The sequence below is a fragment of the Copadichromis virginalis genome, linkage group LG9 (genome assembly GCF_057382275.1).
Source record: "Copadichromis virginalis isolate Kocher_CV1m ecotype Utaka linkage group LG9, C_Virginalis_male_GT1.1, whole genome shotgun sequence".
In the NCBI taxonomy this organism is placed as follows: domain Eukaryota; kingdom Metazoa; phylum Chordata; class Actinopteri; order Cichliformes; family Cichlidae; genus Copadichromis; species Copadichromis virginalis.
Genome location: NC_140626.1, coordinates 24,862,874 through 24,886,716, shown reverse-complemented (window position 1 = coordinate 24,886,716; position 23,843 = coordinate 24,862,874). Strand labels below are relative to the sequence as shown.

The 23,843-nt window shown below is 42.1% G+C and overlaps 2 protein-coding genes across 4 annotated transcripts in view; one reads left to right on the top strand and one right to left on the bottom strand.

Annotated features, from left to right (window-relative positions):
• The first annotated feature begins 1,159 nt into the window (after positions 1-1,159).
• Positions 1,160-11,326, top strand: zdhhc23b (zDHHC palmitoyltransferase 23b). Its single transcript, XM_085468372.1, has 5 exons — positions 1,160-1,466; positions 4,848-5,002; positions 7,920-8,594; positions 8,996-9,163; positions 10,153-11,326. The coding sequence occupies exons 2-5, from the start codon at positions 4,866-4,868 to the stop codon at positions 10,418-10,420; spliced, it is 1,248 nt and encodes a 415-aa protein (XP_085324498.1). The 5' UTR covers positions 1,160-1,466; positions 4,848-4,865; the 3' UTR covers positions 10,421-11,326.
• The window catches only part of ccdc191 (coiled-coil domain containing 191), a 16,136-nt gene continuing 3,301 nt past the window's right edge, over positions 11,009-23,843 (bottom strand). For 2 of the 3 annotated variants that reach the window (XM_085468369.1, XM_085468367.1), the window contains exons 5-17: positions 23,621-23,802; positions 23,261-23,484; positions 21,845-21,989; positions 20,772-20,962; positions 20,325-20,568; positions 18,624-19,045; positions 16,396-16,487; positions 16,033-16,115; positions 15,608-15,709; positions 15,332-15,475; positions 14,645-14,797; positions 12,437-12,591; positions 11,009-11,558 (exon numbers count right to left, since the gene is read on the bottom strand). In XM_085468369.1, the coding sequence (XP_085324495.1) occupies positions 11,417-11,558; positions 12,437-12,591; positions 14,645-14,797; positions 15,332-15,475; positions 15,608-15,709; positions 16,033-16,115; positions 16,396-16,487; positions 18,624-19,045; positions 20,325-20,568; positions 20,772-20,962; positions 21,845-21,989; positions 23,261-23,484; positions 23,621-23,802 (2,279 nt within the window). In that variant the 3' untranslated portion in view covers positions 11,009-11,416. The remainder of the gene's footprint in view (positions 11,559-12,436; positions 12,592-14,644; positions 14,798-15,331; positions 15,476-15,607; positions 15,710-16,032; positions 16,116-16,395; positions 16,488-18,623; positions 19,046-20,324; positions 20,569-20,771; positions 20,963-21,844; positions 21,990-23,260; positions 23,485-23,620; positions 23,803-23,843) is intronic. The other variant, XM_085468368.1, reaches the window with a different exon arrangement.

Here is a 23,843-nt window from a genome sequence, read left to right as displayed (position 1 = left end):
GCCAAATGTGTCTCCATTATTTTGTCACAGGCGAAACATAATATGATCGAGAGTGTTTAATTATTGACCACAAGTCTGTCCTAATTCATCCTCAAAGGAAATTCTATTTCCTCTGTAGTATTCACTTACAGTAGTGATAGCGGGGACTAAACTGCAAGGAGACTCATTTATATTGCATATGGCAGGATTGCTGTTATCCTTATATGAGCATTAATAGTCAATTTGTAGTATTAAGTTATAGGAAAAAGAAATTACTACTTGAATGTTTCCATTTGCATGTTTGAATTCAGAATTTTATACCTGATGGCTTTCCTGAGGCATGCTAAAGAGATCAGTATATAAAACATTTATGTAAAAGCACAAATAGAACCCCACCAAACAAACATACAAATAAAAGCATTATTTGATGTTAAATTAGTTTTCTCTTTAAGTATTCAAAAAGCAGACTATGGACAGCGTGCATTGTTTTGGTTATATATTTCTGATATGACAATGAGCCATGATGCAATATGATACGTACACAGATGGCTAATATTTAAGGCTCAGGTAGGTGGGTCATTCCTAGTATTTGTTGCAATTTGAGTCCATGTGAAGGAACTGAGATTAATGTTAAAACATTAGCTTATCTGATGAGGCATTGATGGGACTAGTTCTTGAGATTTTGAGTCTACAAGACTGAGTCAATTTTCCTAAATCTTGCCTGTGACATATGCTCTCCATACAGTAATAATTAAAGACTAAAACTGGAACTTATAACAATTAAAACTAAACCGAAAAATTACACTATGGAAACTAAACTATATTAAAAGCAATCAGATGGCTATGTATCTAATATAATCACTTTTTAGCACACGTGTGCTAAACTGCCATGTCCACAATCATCAATTATGCCCGGATTTAAGTTATAAAAGTCCAAAAAAATGTTGGCATTATCTCTCTTGCATAACCAAATGTGCAAGAGTAAGATAAGCTACTTATAATTAATTTATAACGGGACGAAGCTTCTCACAAAGACCATTAAACTGACTGTTTGTTTTGATGGAGTGTTGGTACACAGCTTTTCCAGCACTTCACCTGAGCACAGCTGTGCATGCAGCAGTAGCAGCATCATGTGGGAGTAGGCTGGGCGGGGAAAAGCCACTTCATGTGACGTCAGTACAGAAACAATTCAGCCAGTTTGGAGAGGAGGAAGCAGGACTTCTCTGTGTACCGAAACCTGGACGTCCACGCAGAAGACACCCCCCGGCTCCTGCAGGAAGCACCAGCCGAGCCGGATACTCAAACCCAGCCCCCGCCCCAGCAGTTGCCGCCGTTCCGCGGTCACTTCACGCGACTTGCATTTAGCGGCAGAAACACCGGATACGAGCTCTGCTGCCGGGACCGAGACTTCCGTTAAGAAGCACGGCGGGGGAAAATCGTTCCAGTCGATATTTCTAGAGGCTGGCATGTAGCAGCCCCGTGTGCAGGTATGTTTACCCGGGTTTGTCGGGTCGTGAAACCTGCTTTGACGCAGTGTGTCGCTCCGGTGAGACGGCGGCTTGTTGGCAGGTAAACGTCGGTTGAACGTCGGTTAACTGTGAGCTGCAGTCTGCAATTATGTTACCGACAAGCTGCAGGATTCATTGGGTTAAATGCCAGGGAAAACGGTGAAGTCCTAATATTTACATGCAGTCGAGTTTAAAGTCACAGCGTCTCCAATAAAAACTGATTTTTACTGAATGTGTCAGCACAGCATCCTGTTACTGGGACAAAAGTTTATTATGCAAGGTATAGTTTAGAGCAGGTGTGCTGCAGAAAAAAATAACTGATGATGTTAATTGATTATTCATAAGCAGGCGTGTATTTAGTTATTCTAATGCCATCTTGGCTCCCCATCTACCCTAAGTAAAATTTCATTGATAACACAAGTTGCAGCAATCAGCAGTTTTGTGAAGTAACACTTGTCTCAATGGTTTTCTATAGAATGTTCATGTTTATAACACTCGATAGTCTCTATATATGCTGACTAAATGTGGGGTAAGGAGTTTGCAGTAAGGCTACAAATAACCTGAAAGGTAGTTTTTTTATATGCCACTACAATTGTTGTAACTTTTGGTTATCTGTAATCGCAGCTGCTGTTCTGCGTGGTAATCATTTTTGGGTTTCTGTAGGGATGGTTCTGTGGATCAGCACATCTCTTTTACAGCCTTGTTTCTTGTGAGAAAGCAACATGTGGGACATTCCCTCAGTATGTAGTATTGGGAGGTGGGAGAAAGAATAGTAAAGTGGGAAATCTGGTCATCCTACCTATAAAGTATATATTAAGCTACAGCCAGCCGCTGTTAGGTCCTCCACCTGGAAGGTTTAGCATGGTGTCTTGGTTGGTCAGTTACCAGGTGTGTAGGTGTCTAAGAGGCTGACTTCCAAACGAGGTGTAGCTTCCTTGACCACTAGTGGTACATTCAGACCCGTTTTAGGAAGTATGAGAATATTATTGCTCTGGAAAAAAAAAAGCAAAGGTGGTCTTCTACCAGTAGGAAGCCATGGGAACATGCGTTGGTCTGGATACATCCATGGGAGCTTAACTATGTAAATGTTAGGCATAGATAAAAGTGCTGTGATTGAGTGGTGATTGTGATAATGAGATGTGTAGTATCTTAACTTGAGTAGAAAGGTCCTATATAAGTACCAGTCCATTTACTATTTGAGTCTTTGCACATGTACAAAGACTGATGTTGTAAATCCTGCTTTCTGCCGAGCACTGAGTGGAGGTGAGGCCACTTTAAGTACTTTTTATGTCTTTACAAGCTTCAGGAATTTAACTGTGCAGCTCTGCCTTTTAATGTACAGTCATTTGGACAGTGACATAATCTTCCTAATTTTGCTGCTGTACACCAGTTAAATGTATTTGTAATGAAATGGGAAAAATGTAATTAAAGTGTGGACTTTCGGAAAGGGTTTAGAATAAAAGTCTGCACTAAAACTGAGGATTTGCAGCCTTTTTTATGTAGTCCCTCCATTTTCATGAGCTTAAAAGTAAACAAACTAATGTTCCAAATGTTGGGATTATTTTAATAATTAGATGCAAATCCCATTTAGTTGATGACTCCCTAAACCCACAGAGCTCAACATGATCTGAATTTCCACCCTTATCCATCTGTACTCAGTGTTTTACAGTCATTTTTTAACATTTGACTGAAATTGTGCAGAAAGAAGCTCAGTAGCTTAGGAATTCAATCTGCTGCTGTTAGGAAAATGTGTAAACCACTACCCTATTAGCTGCTGTTGGCATGCTTTTGGTGCAAAATACTGATAGCGTAACAGTTGATATTACTACGTGATATTATCAATTTGCAGATCTCTCCGTATCAACATTTATAACAGCTGATAAATGAAAAAAGTAAAGAAGAAATGGGAGAAACACCATTCAGGCACGTTATCACTGTTGCTGTTGCATAGTTTGTCCACTAGAGGGCACTGCTGGTAACAAGGTAACAAACCTGGTAAGAAAGCAGTAACAAACCCTGATCCAAGCAGAGTGTGAACGAGTAAATACACATAAAAGTACACATAACAAGTGTTAGGTACATTGGTTTATGTTTTGTGTGTATGTGAAAAAAAACCCCAATATATCAGATACTGGAGTCCCCCAAATATCGGTTGGAGTGATTGTATATCGGTCTGTCTTCATTTCTTTGTCAGCAATGGGCATTGAGACACTGAGACATTGTTGGAGGTTTCCTTGTCACACTTCTTTGGCTCTGGTATATAGTCAAATGAGAATGTTATTTTATGCTGTTTATTTTCACATTCAAATTGAGAGTTTGGCCTAGGATGAGAATGAGCCTCGATTGTGTCAGACAAATATGGTGTTTACAGCAAAATTATATAAAGTAAGTAAAGCAAGCATCCTCGACAGTTGCAATCTGGAACTATTAACTATGAAAAATGTTGCTGATTTGCTTTCAGCTAATAATCAGAGTTGTAAAAGTGACGTCTTCCATCCTAAACGACAGCAATTCCTAGATATTGAAGCAAAATGATGTGCTTTGCCCTGAAAAGCTTTTTGGCCAAAGCATTAAACACCACAGCTGTAAAATTGCTGAGTGCAACAGTCACACTGTAAGCCCTTGCAGCAGTATTTTTCTTTATTTGTCAGGGAGCAGATGTGCTGTTTGGTGCTAGCAGACACCCATTAATCAGTACATGTAACCCAATCTGTCCTCTCTTTAGGATCTTACAGATCCAAGGGTGCCTGGAAGGACCCTAATTAGATGCTGGTAACCTTTTCTGACCCAGAATGTCCTTTTTAACACATTAGCGTGATTGCTGGCTGAGCTTTAATAATAACACACAATTTCATTCTGTGATTTATTGCTAATCAGAGGCTCATTCATATTCCTCCCAAAGATAGAGGTTTAACTCAGCTGAAGGATTAACCCCACTTTGTCATGCCATGATTGAGAGGCCACCTAAGACCTGCCATTGCTATAACTGCTGACACCACCTCAACCCAAATCCATATCCATCTGTGCCACATAAACAAGCCAGTGTGCGGGGGGTGGGGGGACTGATCATTTGCTGTAAATCATTAAAGGGTGACAGATGTGTGACAGATGTGAGGACAGGAAGTGACGTGAAAGTGCTGTGGAAATCTGTTCAGAGCACTCCACCATCTAAAATGCATGCAAGTGTCTGGTAAGCTGCTGCATGAAAAGGTCAGTTCAGCAAAGTGGTATTTTCAAATGATTATTAGCTGAAAGCAAATCAGGTAAAGGTATTTTCACTTAATACTTTTCCCTTCCCTTTGATCATCTGCAACTTTTCACTTTCCTCGAACTCATTACCTTTTTTAAAACCTCTGACAGGCTGCAGGGCTCTCTGTAATGAAGAGGCAAGCCAAGAAGGTGCTGGAGGAGGAGGCGGTCTTGTGCTGCTGCGAATACATGAACAGACATGGACAGCGCAGCCATGTAGCAGCCTGCTGCTGTGACTGTGAGGACCTGGATGACGCCTGTGACAGGTGGGAAATGCGAGATTTAATTTTGTGCCCCAATTTAAGGCAAGATAGACAACTTGTTTTTGGTGTATTTCGATGAAAATCCATAATAGTCTTTAGGTGAATTGTAATTCGATTGATCTGAACTAGACTCCTGTCCCTTCTCTGAGCTGTTTTTGGCCAATCACAGGCCCTGCTAAAGATCATCAGTTTTTAGGAGAGAATGAAAAAAGTTAGTCGGCTAAGGATTAAAGTCCATGTTTCTTTAATGTTTTTTTTAGATTTTATAAATTTAGTAACAATTTAACATCACAGTTGAAATGTTACTGGTTCAGACTTTAGGAGATTTTCACAAAACTACATAACTACAACAAACACACAGACTGTAGTTAAATCAAGACAAAAAACGTATAATACTAATACTATAAATAAAAAGGAGCAACCTTTAAAGATCTGTTATACCAGCAGAAATAATATACAGAAAACAAAACACAAATCAGACAATTTGGTCAAATTCCTGGACTTGTCTGACCAGCGGTGCAAAATCCAAAGAGAATCACATCATTTTCATACCAAAGCTTCTAATATAGCAGTGCTGGGATCAGTGACTCTATGTGAAAGATCCTTGGTTTGACACTGGGAGGAGACATTAACCCAGTGTCATGGGGTCACATGTACACGTGTACTCCCAGTGCCCAGTCCAAAACCCGGATAAATGGAAGGGCTGTGTCACGAAGGCCATCTGGTTTAAACACTGTGCCAAATCATTTACAATCACATAACAGAACAGCTGAAAGTGCTGGTAATTCTCTGCTGCTGCTTGCATTATATGTGCAAAGGGCACAAACTGTCTTGCTTGTTCTTACAGAGACGCTTTAACAGAATTATAACCCAGAAAGTAAATTTAAAAATGTAACTACTGTCTTAGTTCTGTCTATCTAAAACAAAAGATATCAGATAATTTTATTTCTACCACATCAGTGATGGAAGTAAGGAGTTACTTTTTTCAGTAACGAGTAATCTAACTAATCACTATAACTATCGTTACAATGCCGTTACAGTTACTAACAAGGAAAACTATTTTTCAACAAACAGACGGTTGAAGCTGTCTTCAGCTTATTGCACCTTATATCAGTTGCACGGAAGCAGCTGTCTATGTAAGTAATCAGGGCCCCCCAAGATCTGGGCGCTACAGTGTTAAGCAGCTCCGCGCGCTCCCGCGGACGGCAATCACTTTCTCCCTGACGATCACTTTTTGGCACAACACCTGGAGCTAAGGGAGCAAAACAATCGCATGAGTGCTGCTGTTTGACTGAGGAAGAATGAAGTAGTCGCGGTAAGCCAATCACATGACCACTTTAAGATGACAAAGCAACAAGGTGATATATACCAGTTTTTAAATTGTGTTGATAGGCCACGTAAAACCAGAGTCATGATAAACAAAATATACGCGGTGTTTGTTCCTGAATAGTTTTGTCATGTTTAGGACAGAGCTAGCAAGTACTCTCTGCTTATGACCAAAAAAACAACAACAAAAAACCTCTACCCTTTCATGTTGGTGGAAAAATGCACCATGTCGACCAATCAAAAAATGATATGGCAACATGACATTTGGTTGTTTAGGAAGAGGGGGAAGTTTTAGGAGTGATGGTGAGAGAGAGAAAGAGAGAGAGACAGCAGAAAAGTTAGTTAAGTAGTTAATGTGTTGTCTTGTGTAGTTAGTCTGTAGTGTTGTGGGTAGTTTTGTGTTGTGTGTCAGAACAATGAGGCGACTGCTGTCTCCAGGTAGAGAATAGGAGTGATACACCTGCTGCTGTCAGACCTGCAGGTATCGGGCTGTGATGTTCTCCTTTATAGTGGACAGAAATATTTGGAGTGGCACAAATAATTTGTGCGCCAGCTTATTGAATGCAGAACAGCTGATTGTTATGTAAATAGTTTGAAATTGTTATTAAAAAAAGGGGGGTAAAAGGTAAACGGCTGCAAAAGCTGTGCATATGATTTTAAAATTGACAATTTATATTTGCATTTAAAGTTATGACATATGATTCATTAAACACGTTTGTGGTTGTTACAGTAAAAAATATAACTTTTTCTACTCTGATATTATGTTTTTTTTTTGTCTGATTTTAGATCAATTGTGTTAATACAGTATGTCAAAATGAAAACATAACTGTAAATTCATACACGCTGAAAAGAATGATACCAAACAAGGCAAAGTAAATAGTTTTTAAAGGTGAAATGTAGAGGAAACATCAAAAGTAGTTAAAAATGGCCAAATCTACCCTGGACCCCAGAGGATTAAACTTTTTTTTTTAAAGTAATGCAATAGTTACTTTTCAAGTAATTAATTACTTTTAGAATCTTGTAACTCAGTTACTTTTTTGAAGAAGTAACTAGTAACTATAATTAATTACTTTTTCAAGGTAACTTGCCCAACACTGTACCCCATTAAAATCACATTTTCATTGAGGCCCACTTATTCTGAGATATTTCGTAATATGAAGCTTTTTTGTATTCCTGTTGGGAGGGTCGTAGAAGAGAGGGGAAGACCTATAATTTTCGGCCTCAGGTGTGATTTGTGTGTGCTTGTTGCAGCTTTATGGCCCAATAAGAAATGCTTCATTTGCCGTCACGTCAGTAAATGTTGGGCTCTTGATAGTTCCATTAGTCGACTAATTTGGTAGTCAGAAGCATGAGTCCTGCTGATGACTGAATGCTTTATTGTATCATCAATATCAGGTTTTTCACATAGTGACACTCAGGGTATAAAAATCACATTGTAATTGCAATCTGCTGTTTATTATGAAAATATGATGAATGAATAACTTGTATTTGAGTTCTCTGTCTGTATTTTGGGTGCTTGAAACATGTTAGTAAGTTCCCTACATGGTTACTTTAATTAAAAAAAAGTATTACAGCTTTTCCGTTACCTCATCAGGTTTCTGAAGAGGGAACCTCAGAAGCCTGAATCCCTGTCACAGGTGGCTGCAGTCGTCACAGATCGGATTCGTGTGCCGTGGCTGTGGGGTGGAGCTCGCAAGGTGGACCTGTCCATCATTCCTCCTCTTCTTCTCCTTCCTGCCCTGCTGCACCTTGCTGCTCTCCACTTCCTGATTGGGATGGTGGTTCTGACAGCTCTGCCGGGCTTAGTGCTGTGGTACTACTATTTCACCCACCGTAAGAAAGGACGGACCCTCTTCTTCCTCAGCCTGGCCCTTTTCTCCTTGGCGTACATGTACTACTTGTTCATCACTGAGGTGTTTCCACGTGGGGATTTTGGACTGCTTCAGCTAGCGCTGGTAAGCGTCGGGGTTGTCCTCACCCTGCTGGCTCTTTTCCACACCAAGAGAGATCCGGGCATCCTGCGCCCAAACGAAGAGTCCGTTCACAGCAAGGTGGCGTATTGCAGAAACCCTTCCCTCAGTGGTGGGAGGCAGGATGTGACGATGACTGTAGCCAACCGGGCTGGGGTGTCGGAGCATGCGGAGGAGGAAATGAAGGAAAGCAACCGAAAGAACTGGTGTCAGGCATGCAGGATGGTGCGGCCCCCCAGGGCGGGGCATTGTCGCATCTGTGGTGTCTGCGTGCTGCGTCTCGACCACCACTGTGTCTGGTGGGTTCCATTCAAATTCCTCTCACTCGACCTGCCTGTCATCACTGCTTTCTTCTCCTTCAAACACTGAAGTTGTCTTGTTTGTGACCTGCTTCTTTTCTCCACAAAGACCACGCAGATCTAAAATAACACCTTTAATTTATAAGAGTTAAGTTACTCTGTCTTTGCAGGTAATGAGCTCAGAGAGAATGAATATCTTTGTCCTCTTGTGTCTAGCTCAACATATTTTTTTCTATGTTGTGTTAACGTCACAATTTCCTTGCTGCCATCCTTCTATACCATGCACGCTCCTGCATGTTTGTGTGTAGTGTAGTGTAACCCTGGAGTCTCAGTACAATGTTTTGTCTGCTTGTGTGTGTACACGTGTGTTTGTGCGTCCCCTCCTGTCTGTGTCGGGGCAGGATAAACAGCTGTGTGGGGCAGGCCAATCACCGCAGCTTTCTGCTCACGCTCGTCCTCTTCCTGTTGACGTCCCTGTACGGAATCAGCCTGGTGCTACAGAGTGTGTGTCCACGGCAAAATCTCCTCTTCGCCTTACTCTACTGCCCAGGAGTCTACAACCAGTACAGGTAGTGGAAACAGACATACAGTTCTGTCAAAAACTAAGTATACCCCATTAATCAAGAGCTTGTAGAACCACCATTAGCAGAACTTTGAAGTGGTATTTTCTGTTTGGCTTTATCATGTTGCTGTGAAGGAATTTTGGCACATTCTTCTTTACCACATTACTTCAGTTCATTGAGGTTTGCAGGAATTAATTAATGCAGAGCTCTGTGAAGGTCCCACCACAGCATTTCAGTCAGTTTGAGGTCTGGGTCATTGCAACACCTTTATTCTTTTATTTTTCAACTATTCTCTTGTAGATTTGTTGCAGTGTTTTGGATCATCATCCTGTTGCATGACCCAGTTTAAAACCAAGCTTTAGCTGCCAGAAAGATGGCTTCACATTTGTCTCTAGAATACTTTGGTACACAGAGGACTTCACGGTCAAATCAGTGACTGCAACATGTCCAGTTTCTGTGGCCACAAAACAAGCCCAAATCATTTTCCCTCCACCACTGCACTTTATAGTTAGCATAAAGCTTTTGTGCTGATATGATGTGTTTGGTTTTTCTGTGCATTATGGTCAAACATCTCCACCGAGCCAGGATACATGGGCATTACATCAGGAAGGACATCTGGTGTCAAATCTGTGCCAAGTTGTAACTTTCAGATTCATTCACTGTTTGAAATAAGGGAGCAGCCTTAAATGACTATGCATGTATGTGTGTATTGATTGGAAACTGTAAAGATTTCCAATTTTTATGCATAGCTAATTGAATTCTGGCACTAGCATCAGGGCTGTAACGGTTCTGAAACAGAGACCAAATCCAGAATGAAAACAAGGCATTGCCCCACAGACATCAGGAAACACTGGTGACAAATGGAAGGATAATACCACTACCATAAGCCACACTACACTAGTGGCGGTGTTATCTTTGGCTGAGCATGAAAATAAAACCCTTTTGCTGGTAAAAAAGAAAAAAATTGACTACCTCCGTCCTTGTCTGTGTTCCAGCACTGCTCTTTGCTTCACCTGTGCGTGGTACAGCAGCATCGTGACGGGCGGGTTGCTTCACCTGCTGGCGATACAGCTCATCAACGTCAGCTACAACGTGACCGAGCGCGAAGCCTGCATCGCCCTGCGAGAGAAAACCGCTCGCAGCGCCTACTGGGGACTCGTCGTGAACACTGGCGCCTATTCCCGAGGTTTCCGTGGCAACTGGTCTGAGTTCATGAGCATGGGAGACAAAGTGATTCCCCCCTCTCCCACTGACTTGGTGTGAGAGACTTGTGATGCAATGCTGTTTAAAGTTTGGGAATTGTGGCTGCTGGTGTGTTAGTGTCCACTGGATGGCAGCATGACTCCTTTTAACTGATTGGACGTGCTGCTGGCAGCAAACCTCAGAGCTGCTACGTTTTTAACGTGCAACATATGGACTTGCACTGACTTTGACACTTAGCAATAACAACTACTCACGCCCATAAGATGCACATACTGCCATAAATGTGAAGGACATGCAGGATCTCCTCTATGCAGCTGGTCATATACGTCACCTCTGCCAAACAAATATTACTAGTCCTTCACGCTGGATGTCTTCCTTGACTTGAAGGCTGACCTTATGTCTCCCCTCCTTCGTAGTGCCTTGATGCGAGACAATAACTCCAATCTGCTGATCCTGGTGGGGACATTTTGTCTGAACACAGCACAAGATGATGCCTCTGAGTGCACAGATAGGATATTCAAGGAGGCTCTCTAGGGCTCACTATAACCTTTTCATCATTCACAAACAGACTGCACTTGACCTTACTTGGCCTTGTGAAACGAATTCATGGATATTTATCACAACTAATTGAAACATTTTGGCACAGGCCAGATAGGCCAGCTAATTTGAAGTTCCACAGCAGCTGATTGCTTAGTTATTACCACACGGTTACTTTGACTCTTTTAATCCGTTTCAAAACTGACTCAGAAATGGAACAACTCTTAGATAAATGGAAAACGCAAATGAATCAATATGTTTTGGCATCAGTTAGAAATGAGTTTTTCACTGCTTTTGGTTCTCACAGGCATTAAAGGGGTTTTTTTGGGGGGTTTTTTTGTTTGTTTTTTGTATTCCAATAATTGCTCTGGTTGATTTATGTGTTTCTGTGAAAATATTTTATAAAATAAATGTAAGAAGTGTGCAGTGTGTCATCTTCCAGAGTGATGCTGAGATGTTTGCGTGTCGCCTGCATCAGTATGCAGTACGTTGCCCGTTCTGTCGGTCTTCCCAGAGGCGTTACAGTGGATGGGAGCAGAAATCCGGGAGAACCTCAGTCACTTTGCGGCACAGCTTCTCCCTCCGCTCGTCCTTCTCTCTTTCCTTGCGCAGCAAACATGGAAGTTGCCTCCAGGCCAGGAAACATTGCCGCAGCACTCGTCTGATATGCAGGCAGATGGAGGGACAGACGGGAACAGAGCAAGTGAGCAATAACAAAATGGATTAAAGGGACCTCTAGCATGACAACAGCTAATAAGTTCTCACATGTAACTCTGTGCGAGTATATCATAATTAAAATAGCCAGGAAAAGAAGAATCTAAGCAGTATCTTGTCTGTGTAAATTCTGGCTTGCTACTTTAACAGATTTATGGCATGAACAGCAGCATGTTAGCATGCTGGCTCTAGGATTTAGGGAGACCATACAAGCACAGATGGTTTTATATAAGACCGCTATATCACAATTACCCCCCAGATTTATTGACTTTTGGGTATCTACAAAGGCTATTATTGCAGAAACGTGGCCCGTTTAGGAGCGCTACACACTGAGCTACAAAAGCATCCCAACAGACTCCATTAATCATGATATGAAAAGACATTTGCAGCTAACAGCAGATATGAGTTGGTGCACCGGAGTCAAGGAGATGGTGGTATAAATTTTCTGTCTAATGAAGAGGAAGTTACACTGGAAAAGGAAGATGGAAAAAAAAGATGCACTTCATATTTCATATTGGTGAATATCCAGAAACTGCTTCTGCAATGTGTATTATAGAATTACCATCTACACAACTTCCTAGTAAATCTATTTTTTCAGGGCTACTTGAGGTCTTGAGAGTCTCTTATTGAAAATGCCTAGAGGTCAAATGAATGTTTACATCTTCAAAGGCTTGCAGGCCCTGTCCTTTCTCTAAGAGCTGCAAAGACTGTTCTGATTCAGCAGTTTAACTTGTAATTAAAGTTCTTTCAAGTTGTTAAATATAATAACACCCACTTGGCTGGTTATATTACTGTGAACGTATGGCAAAGTCAGGGGTAGCAGACCTCTCATTATGCTCCAGAGCCAGCTCCTGATGCTCCCACTCCACCAGCCTCTCCTGAGTCACGTGGTCCAGCAGCGCCAGCAGAAACCTCCTCAGAGTGCGTGTGCGATAGAAGCGCTCGGCTCGCTCTTCCTGAATTATCTGTATGTCTCTCATCTGGAATGAAAAACACTTGCTTACAAATAGGAATACAGTAAAAGTGAACAAAAATTATAAGATGAGATGCACAGTGCTGTGAAAAAGTATTTTTCCTTTTCTTGATTTCTTAGTTTTTTTGGTATTCATCACACTTACATGTTTCAGATCATCAAATATCATCTTGATGCATTGTGAAAAGGTTATTTTTCCATAAACCTAAAAACTGATTGTGCCACCTTTAGCAGCCACATTGAAGGCTGACCAGCCAGTTTAAGGTCACGCCAAAGCATCGCAGTCTGATTTGAGGCCAGAGTGTGATTAAGCCGCCCCAACAGCTTTATTTTTTATTTCTTTTTTAGCCATTCAGAGGTGGACTTGCTGGTGTGCTTTGGATCATTGTCCTACTGAATAACCTAAGTGCTCTTGAGCTTCAGGACAGAAAGTGATGGCCATAAATTCTCCTTCAGGATTTTCTGGTAGAGAGCAGAATTCATGGTTCTATCAATTATGGCAAATCGCCCATGTCCTGAAGTATTAAAGCAGCCTCGACACTGTTGGTATGGTGTTGGTGTTCTTTTTATGAAGTGCTGTATTAGTTTTTATTACTAAAAAAGTAATAAAAGTAATAAAAACTAATACGGGGGGGGGGGGAAGCAAGAAGGTCCTGATTTCAATTCCACCATCAGGGTCTTTCCGTGTGGAGTCGGCATGTTCTCCCCGAGTTTGTGTGGGTTCTCTACAGGTACTCCGGCTTCCTCCCACAGTCCAAAGACATGCATTTAGTGGGATTAGGTTAAGTGGTAACTATAAATTGCCCATAGGTGTGAATCTGAGTGCGAATGGCTGTCTGTTTCTATGTGTTAGCACTGTGAAAGACTGCTGACCTGTCCAGGGTGTGCCATGACATGACCTCTGTAATGAGTCAATCACCTCTTGGAGTCTACTTGACTTTGCCAGACAGGTTCTGTTTTGGTGATTTCTCAATTGAATAGGTCGGGTAATTAGACAACTGAATTATGAAACTGAACTCAGCTTTTCCAAAAATTGCTCTTATTATTTTTTTTCCGCATAGGGCCAGGTATTTAAAAAATGCATTTAGTATTTATCCATCCATCCATCCATTCGCTTATCCTTTTCAGGGTCGCGGGGGACGCTGGAGCCTATCCCAGCTGTCATAGGGCGAGAGGCAGGGTACACCCTGGACAGGTCGCCAGTCTGTCACAGGGCCAACACACAGGGACAGACAACCATTCGCACTCACATTCACTCGCACAATGGCAATTTGGATTTTCCAATTAACCTATCCCTTCAAGCTGCATGTCTTTGGACGGTGGGAGGAAGCCGGAGTACCCGGAGGGAACCCACGCAAACACGGGGAGAACATGCAAACTCCACACAGAAAGACCCCGGCCTGATGGTGGAATTGAACTCAGGACCTTCTTGCTGTGCGGCAACAGTGCTAACCACCGTGCCACCGTGCTGCCCCAAATAACTGATTAAATTTAGTATTTAATCAGTTATTTTTGTCTAATGTTAATTTTTTTTGACCTGAAACATGTAAGTGTGAAAAATATTTTTTAAAAAACACTAAGAAATCAGGATATAAAAGATGGTTGAAAAACTAAAGGAAAATCTAATATAAGTGTTGGTTGTCTCCTTATTTGATGTTTTTCTGATAGTGTGGGTGGTGACTGGGGAGCTGGTGACTCACAAGGTCACAGCAGATGATTTCCATTATTTTCATACTCATCAAGCTGATCAGTGACCCATATCACCCTGTGGATGGTTTATTATCAACTGGGAGAGAGAAGTCACATGAACACAGGAATGTCTCGTGGTAGGAAAGAACTTTGTTTTGATTTGCATTGATCCCTCTCGTGTACCCAAGTCATGCCAGCAAACACAGACAGCAAAACAGAGGCACAGGGCTGGCTTCTTTCCTTTAACCTGTCACTCATACAGACTGGAAAAATGAAAATATGACTGAGCAGGTAGAAGAGGAGATTAGGAAAAAGATATTTCTTTTAGTCAGCCCCGGATGGCGTCTGTATGTGTGCAGGTGTATACGCACCCTTTTCCAGCAGGTTAAGCTCCTCCGAAGCAAAAAGTGCTGGTGCAGTTGGTCAGCACAAGCTTCTTTGTCAGACACAGACTCTCTTGCTGATTGCTGCCAGCCTAATGTGCACTGCCTCAGGAGGATGAAAGTGTGATGACGCTCAGCCAGCTGGCAGGGAATGAAAAAGAGGGGGGGAAAAGCACCAGTGTGCACTCGTGAATGTAAACTCAATCATATGTGCCAGGTAGAAAAGCCATGTACTCGCATCCAAACAGAGAGGTTTTATAACAAGCTCTGAAACATGAATACAAAAGATTTTCTGTGTTCATTTGTTAAGCTTTGCTAAGACAGGAACATTTGGAGGATGAAATAGTGATGATGTCAAGGGAGTGCTGCTAGAAAGCTTTTGTTTGGACGTATTCCTTCTGCACTTTCACGTCCAAAGTGTGTCGTAGATTTGCCTTTGGCTCGGTTTTTGAGTGACAATAATTTATTTTTTAAAAAACCAGAGCAGTTTGTGTATTGCTCACAATTGTCAGTTATTGTGTACATTGCTCACAATTGCCACTTTAACACATTAATGGTGTTAAAGTCAAACAAATGTTTTTAGTTTACTCCTCACAGCCAGAAATACAATAGTACTTGCTGGCTCCCTGTGTCGCTGTAGACTGACAGCTGAAATGGACAGGACAGGTGATTTACCTCCACACTGGCTTGTCTGAGCTGAATGAGGCGTTTCCATGGCGCCAGGCCCCGCCGCAGCAACAACGTTCTGCAGTGGTGTTGGCGGGCCAGTGCCATCAGCTCCCGTTGCCTTTTCAGTTGTCTCTGTTTCTCCTCTTCTCTCTGTGCAGAAACACAAAGCGAGATTATTTTTAATATTCTGCAGGGAGTCACATGAGAGAACCGCTTCTTGTACTCAGACCCACGAAGTTCCGCTTTTTTGCGGACATCCATAAAATATGAAGTACACCTCACCTCTCTTTCCAGCCTTTTCTCCTCCCGACGTCTTTCTGCTGCTTTGCGTTTCTCCTCCTCCTCCTCCCTCAGCCTGAGCTCTTCAGCGGCTTTCATCTGAGCCTGAAAGTTGTGTTTGCCATTAAATTTGGATGTTTTTTTTAACGACAGCTGTTTTGGAGGTCCCAAAATAAAAATGGTAAGAGGTCTGCACTTATGGAGTGCATTTTAACCTTAGCTGGCTTCTACTGCTTTACTATCGGTTTCTCATTCACCTATTCACACACACACCCGGCTTCACGTCTTTCCTGAGATCAGTTACAAACAATGAGGGGCAGGGAATCAAACCACCAACCCATGGGAAATCAGAGCCACCACTTGAACCACAGCTGCTGCTGCAAAAAAAAAAAACCCACGTTTCCCCAGAAAACGACCTTTCAACTTACCAGCTTTTCTTCTTCTTTCTTCCTCTTGAGTTCTTCAATTTCCTTCCTTCGCTCTGCTCGCTGACGTGCTCGGGCCTCCATGGCTTCAGAGAGACGGAGGGAAAGTGAGCGGATGACAAGCTTTTCTTCTGTGCAGTCCAGTGATTGGTCATGTACACGTTTCTTTCTTAGACTTTTCATTCTGAACACGAACACATCGGCCCAAATGTAAACTGCTCACAAGTGTGACTCGGAGTCACTTAATTTCCTGAATAAAAGAGCTACAGCAGTGCTTCACCACATCTTTGGGAGATGGAAATGAACTTTCTGTGCATGTGTGAACGTGCAAGTTCCCCTGCACAATGAGCTACTTTTAATACTGACCTGTGGTGAGTGGATGGGGGCATGTCTGCAGCGTGACAGCTTTGCTTGAAGGTGCACTCTGACTGTCAGGTTCTCCAGTCCCTCTCGGTGCCCTGCAACAGAAACAAAGGCCTGTCAGAAGTCTGTCTGATACTGTTCCTGGCAAGTGTTACTCAGAAAGGTAATGACCAAAGCCAAACTTGACTGACATACATTAGATTGTCTGTAAATCTGTAAATGAACACCAATGTGCCGAGCTTTCTTCTGTTACTGTATACACTGCTTGGAGAGTGTATTCCCCCTGTAGCAGTCATAAACTTTTTCTTTCCTTTTACTCATTCTAAAGTTTAAACATCATCTGTTTCTTTTATCTTCTCCTCCATGATTTATATTAATAACAAAAGCTGTTATCGGGTAACAGATTGTACCGCAGTGCATCTTCATCTATATTATGGAAACCGTAATTATCTATACCATAGTACCAAACTACACATATGAAATATTGGTTCCTTTTAACTTTACCTAATGAGGTGTTCACACAAATAAACCTTTCCACTTGTTCTGCCATTAGTCTGCGCCGAGGAAAGAGAAGTGAACAAACAGTGATTACTCATCTTGAGAGGTTTCAGAGCTGTTAACAAATTCGGAGTGTGTGGAGTTAGTCTTACACAAGGCTGAGTGTGAAGCCAGGTTAAAAATAGTATGTGAAACAATTTAGTATACGGGATCAACCTAAACAGCACAGGCTCTAAATCTCTAAGCCTGAGGAACCAACCAAACATGGTTTCATTTCAACATCTGTCACACGAATATTTCCAAGTTTAAATAATGCACAGTGAAAGGTCATCCCTCCTTGGCTTCATCCAAACTGCACATGCAGGCTGTGACAAATATCTCTCAGTGGGCTCCGTCCTTCTTCATGTGGACCCGTTCCACAGCTGATTCATGAGAAAGCACAGCAGTACATTTGTATACACATTTACAAGCTACAGGTGGGCATGGTGGTGCAGTGTGTCTTCATACCAAGCAGGTTCTGGCTTTGAACCTTCAGCTCAGCTTGGGCCTTTTTGTGTGGAGTTTGTAAGTTGTATGTTTGTACAGGATTTTTAAGCATGAACGGATTGTTCAATGACGGTCCAGCATGTCACGATGCTCAGAATCTGCCTTTGCAAAGCTCACAGCTTTCACTGCACCTGAGCCAAATGTCTTTTCCTGCAGGGGGTCTTCAGGAGGGGACACCAGTTTCCCTGTTTATGAAGCAGCACTGGAGCTTATATACATCCAGTTCATCTGGGCTTTTTCCACCTTGCTTTGGGTTCCTAATCAGATTTTAAAGTTGTGACACCAGTTTAGCTTACTTGGATGAGCAGGCAGTCATAAGCTGAAAGGCTCAATCCAGTGTCCCGCATTCGAGTCTCAACCAGGACTCTTTGTTGCGTGTCCTTCCCCCAATCTCTATCCTATTTACATGTCTAGTCTTCACTGTTCTATCAAATAAAGTCCAGAAAAGCCCGCTCTCCCCCTCAAAACGGTTATACCCCTAGAAAAAACACCACATTCCTACACCACATTAAGGTCGAAAGAAGCCAGTGAGGTGGTTTGGGCAGTGACCAGGATCGTCTCCAGCACACCTCCACCTGACGCTTTTGTAGGGCACAACCAACAACGAGGACACCTTTTGTTAGACCCTGAACTCGCTGCAAAACTATATTTTTCAGCTGGCCTGAGAGTACCTCGGGCTTCACAAGGAAAAAGCGAAACAGGAAATGTAAATCTGGAACTATAAATGAGAAGAAGTTATAAAGGATGGACGGACACTAAGCATACTCATTATTCAAAACTTTGCAAAAATTATACTTTGCTTTAATTTGTTATGAAATTAGAAACATTTGGCATCAGCAGACTGGATAGACTAACAAAAGACAGAAACTAAAAGCATTTATTAATGACTTAATTATTTATAACTTAATAGCACAAACTGACAGCCCAGAAGTTGCTTTTTGGCTTATAATGGACCTGCAGAGCATTAGTTAATTATTTATCATTCAGTGAAAAAGCCAATAATTGTAGCTTTAAATCCTTTATAAAAGGTGCCTTATGGCAGGGTGGAACTATAAAAACTGCTGATGACACAGGGTTGGCTGTTTGGTGTCACAAACAAATAAACACTCAGTTTAATACGTATTACTTATAAAATGATTCACACTAATCTAGAGCTAACCGGTTCATACGATATGCACTGAACATACCTCTCCACCTTGGTGTCAATATTGCGAGTCTTTGGTCTCAAGCCTCCAAGCATTGTTGACTGGGTAACTTTTGCAGCTCTCTCCATTTCCAGCCTCAAGCCCCTCATGTTCTGCTCCTGCTTCAGCCGGGTAATTTGCTCTTGCTGCTCTTTCAGCAGCTTCCTCTGTTGTGCGATGATCTGCTTCTGGGCAGCATGTCTGTTTTCAAACCTGCTGCCTGGTGATACCAATACCGAACGGGTGCAGGCACCACCCTCCTCCTCTTTCTGCCATGCCCTGTGGAGCTCAGCAGCTGTGGGTGCTGCATGGCGTCGGGTCACCTGCCACGGTTGAGAGGGCCGGGCTGCAGTAATCATAGGGTTCTTTTCCTGAGGTAGTGCAGAGGTCTCGGGGGCTAAAGTGTCAGAGCTGTAGCGATCTTCCTGAGGAGAATAGAAAAGAGAAGGTGGGATTTTACATAGAAGCTAGGTTCACATAGAGCCTAAGGCGACAACACAGATGCAGTAAAAGTTTCTCTTGGTCTCTCAAGGCTGCTCAAACTTTACTAAGACTTTGTCCTTTTAGAATTCTGATACATTAACAGAAAAAGTCTCTGATAGGTAAGGATGGGTACCGGTATCCGGTGCCATGATGGCACCGGTTCTGACATAAACGGTAGTAACCAGACCGAAAAGCAGCGCACATTTCGGTGCTTTATTTCTGTGCTTTTTTTTCCTGAGCTGTGATACACTTTCTAGCCAATTATTTTACATTTCTGAGGATAGTAGGCAGGTCCAGGTACGTAGGTTCTTTTAGAGCAGAGCTACAGATTAAAAATGCCCAAGGCGAAGCGGTCAAAAGTCTGGCTGTACTTCACAGCAAAAGATGCAAACTCAGCAGCCTGCAACAAGTGCTTTAAGGTGATACTGTGATACTGTCAAAGGAGGTAACATTATAGTTCTTCATTCTCTATTGTTGATATTTGTCTTTCTTTATTTCTTAGTGTTTACGCGTTTGGTTTATTTCCTTACCCTTACGGGTTGCTTTCGTTTTATTTCGTGCCGTTAGTCCTGTGCTCCTGCACTAAAGGTTTTTGGGTTCATCCGGGGTTTAGCTCAATAGCCTTCTGTTTATGTTCAACGTTCCTGGTGTTTATTATGATTCTGTGCCTTTAGTCCCTTTTGTGTTTCTATTCTGTCCCTCCAGTGTTCTCAGTGTTTCTCTCTTTGTCAAGTTCCTGCCTCCCACATAGCCGACTGTGACAATTACATCACTTTCCTTTATAAGAGAGTCACGATAGAGACAGATAGTAAACACGAGGAAAGAAAACATCATCAAAACAACTCTCTGCTGTAAAGGTTAAACCAGCCAACGCATCTCATGTGTTTCTCCAGCATTTCTTCCATCAGGTCTCTGCCCTCCTGTTCATCATCCCTGCTCTCTAAAGAGTTGTAAATATTTCAAAACCTTCTTTGGCTGAAGGGCTGAGTAAAGGTCAGGTTATTTCATGCAAAGAGGAACGTTAAAAGGGAAATTTTTTCATTCAGTTAAGCTCCGAAACTCAGTAATTGCCTCTGTAATTAGGCTTTCAGCACCGCCTATCAAAGCTGATGTTTTAGTCATGATTTCACTCGCTGTAATATTTTTCAGATTGTGTTCAGTGGGAATCATTAATGAAGAGAGTGCACCGTTGCTGATGACATGAGGATTTGTGAGTCTCACCTTCTCTGTGGTCCGGTTTGGTGCCTCCGGTGGGGCCATTATTGGCCGATAAGCCAGACTTTCTGTGGCCTTGAGTTTGCCTGCTGATGCAGCACTGATTAGAGCAGCCATCTTTTGTTTGATTTCCTGCTGCCGGGCCAAAAGCTCACGTTGTTCCTTCTCCGTCCGACACCATAGCTGCCACTCATTCAGACATCGCCGTAGCAACCGCCTTCGGTCACTTTCAGCAGCCAGCTGGCACTGTCTGGAGGAGGATACGGATGTGATCATATTTCTTGCCCTCAATTACTGCTGGGTCACTGCACCCTGGATATAAATGCTTCTCAGTCAATGAGTGACCTGTTGAGATACTCTCAATTAATAGTTTGATTTTAGATTTTGGTAGAAGGGGAGGGCATCGATGATACAATAAGAGCTACTTTAATGTTAACAATCTCTGGTTCTTGCCTGCTTTCGGTTCGCAGTGCTTCCTCTGTTCTTGCCACCTCGTGCTGCTTTCGTTCTGCCCACATCACTGCTCGCCACGCCCGCCATGCTTTTAGCTGCCTCTTCCAGTCATAGAGAGCCTTGGCCTTACCCATACGTAGCCTTCGGTCCAGCACGACTGAATACCACCCAGAGAAATGCCTTTGCAGACACTAAACCATATACACAAATTCATGCGAAACATAAATTCACATATATAGTAGCAACCTACAGTTGTGGTCAGAAGTTTATGAACAGTCATCATGGGCATAAATGTCATAGTAATTTTGGGCTTTTAATGATTCCTTGAACTGTCCTCCTCCTTCAATATTCCATCCACTTTGTGTAATGTACCAGTGACACTGGCAGCAAAGTAGTCTCAGAGCATGATGCTACTGCCACCATGCTCGACAGCTGGTACAGTGTTGTTAGGTTTGTTATTGGGGCCAACCAGCCTAATCTTTGCCTTGTCTGACCATAAAAGCTTTCTCCAGGCCAAGACACTGGCATTCCAGCACTTTCCAGTTCAGAGCAGGCTTGAGACTTGGTGGTCTCTGAATATCCTAACCAATTTCCTCTTATTTGAGGGTGACAGTTTGGGTCTTATTTCAGAAACTGGGGACACATCTGAATAACTTGTACGTATGTGCAACTGTATGAACTGATCTTGAAATCTGCAGTTGTTTAGAAATGGTTCCAAGTGACCTTTGCCAATTTATGTAAATATATTTTCTTCTTAGATTTTTCCTGAGTTCCTTGGCCAGTATTGGCCAGTTCAGTGAGTGTTGTCAAACAAATCCTTTTTACTCTGTGAAAAAGAAACTACCAGTTGTAGCCAATTATTATCACTAATGGAAAGTTAATAGGCTTTGGTCTTGTCAAGTTTACCAATCAAAATGTCTGCTGTACAGTCAATCCACCAAGACCAGTTCAAAGGAATCAGTGAAAGCCCAATACTACCATGACATTCACTCCCATGACGAGTGTATGCAAACTTCTTAACACAACTGAATCTACAGTATTTACACAAACATACTTAGCTTCCAGGTACCAACCTTCAGGTTGTTAATGTGAACCTTTCTTTGAATCATTTGTTCTTGATACAGTCGCTTAGCGTCCTCATGCTGTTGTTTAATGAGAGGTGTTGGAGCTGAATGGAGGTTTCTGGCTGTGATCTGCACTTCTGCTCTTCCTCTCTCTCTGTACATTAATATATAAAACATAATGGCAATTTTCTTTATGTGGCACATTTCATTATACATAAACCTAATGTGCATAACACAGAAGATACAAACATAAAAACCTGTGTGCCTTAAGGCACCCCGTGTAAATTTAAGAAATGGTACTGGTATGCTAAATATCACACTATAGTTTGCATCCAAACATTATGCCCCATTTGACCTCTGACCTCAAGAAAGCACTGTCATGAATGAGATACTGTAGTATCATTTTATGTAATAAGGTCAAATCTCATGTCCAAATCAATATCCAAATAAACATCCATGGTGCTGCCCTTATCTGATTTTGACTGCAATACAAACTTCTTAAAGTATATTTAAAAAGAACAAATAAAGCAAAAATGAATATATACAAAATATAACACCATTCCTCTAAAGGGGCTTCATGTTGTTTATGAAAAGGTCAGAAATAACTGAAAGATGCATGGACACCTGTCCAAGAAGATATCAGACTTCGTGCCTGTACATGGAGTGATCACTTTCTTACATGGATAGTTGCACACAAAAGGCCCAATCTGAGCCACACAGACCCAGACTACTAATCAACAACAACCTGTTCAATACTCAAACCTCTAAGTTCCATATAACCATTATTATATTTTTGGTTTCTGTACAAATACCTGAAACACTAATGGTGTTGCTATATAGGCTAATGTTTGGCTACTATATGTTTTATAGTAGCCAAACATTAGCCTTGCCAGCTAACATGAGACTGTTAGCACAATGATGCTAATTGGGATAAAATCTTCTATTGTTTGTGGTACTTTTCTTAGTTTCATATATTGTGTCATTTTGTAGTTCATAGAGAATGTGTGGTCTCTTTCTAAACACTTCACCTCCCATAATCCTTCAAGTCTCAGCTCTCTTGTTAATTCCTTAAATGGCTTTTTAGTTTGTCAGTATTATTAACTGTAGACAAAAAAATCATTAATATGATATAGTGACAGCATCGCAGATATATGTTGTGACACTTGCTGACTGCTGTCCACGAGGAATATTTAAAGTTATGACACATTTCCTGTGGTAAAGAAAGGCCTTACACTCATAGTGAGAGCATGATTTACAACGCAGCTTTATCTTTGCTCACCAGACTGATATGGCTGATCACAGCTCTCCTTGTCAACAGGTTACCACTAATCCATTCTCTCCACCAGGAAGGAAGGTGAAGCAAACCAGATCACAAACAATGTGATCTGCTGGGTGATAAATCGGCTTGTTGTAATCTTTTCCTACCTCTGTCGAACAGTCTGTTCCAGGCCTCTCCTCTCTTCCATCTGCCGCCTCAGCCTCACCATCTCCTGCTGAACCATCTCCTCCTGCCTGCGTTTCTCCTGCCTTTTACTCATCTCCTCCTCTTGTTCCCTCTTCTTCGCCTCCTCTCTGGCAGCTCGTAGGACATCCCTCTCTCTCTGCTGCCTCTGTCTCTCAGCCTCCCGTTGGGCCCTGTTTTCTCGCACCTGCATTGGAATTGAGCAGCATTTTGTACAATTGCAAACATCACACGAACACACGTCATTCCAGATGATTTGCTCAGCGACATGCATCACAACAGCAACAGCCAAACCTTCAGCATTCGCATCTCTTGATACGGACTACCTGTTGGTGTCGGGCTTCCATGGTAACGATCGGGTCTCTAAATCTTTTTCTGGTTTGATGAGCATCAAGTGCCAAATCCTCCATCATCCTGGAGTCCAACAGCTCCTGCTCCATGAGGTCTTGTAGGAAGCCTTTGACAGCTGACTGCTCTTCTTCCTCGACAAGGCAGTTATAGAGTTCTAAGTATTTTTGGAAAAGAAATATGACAACTGAAGTACTT

What these genes read in the sequence shown, in the direction of transcription:
- zdhhc23b (XM_085468372.1), top strand. Translation starts at nt 4,866, where the DNA reads ATGAAGAGGCAAGCCAAGAAGGTGCTGGAGGAGGAGGCGGTCTTGTGC. An exon ending in CTCGACCACCACTGTGTCTG is followed by an intron (nt 8,595 to 8,995) that starts GTGGGTTCCATT and finishes GTGTCGGGGCAG; the next exon opens with GATAAACAGCTGTGTGGGGC. An exon ending in GGAGTCTACAACCAGTACAG is followed by an intron (nt 9,164 to 10,152) that starts GTAGTGGAAACA and finishes TCTGTGTTCCAG; the next exon opens with CACTGCTCTTTGCTTCACCT.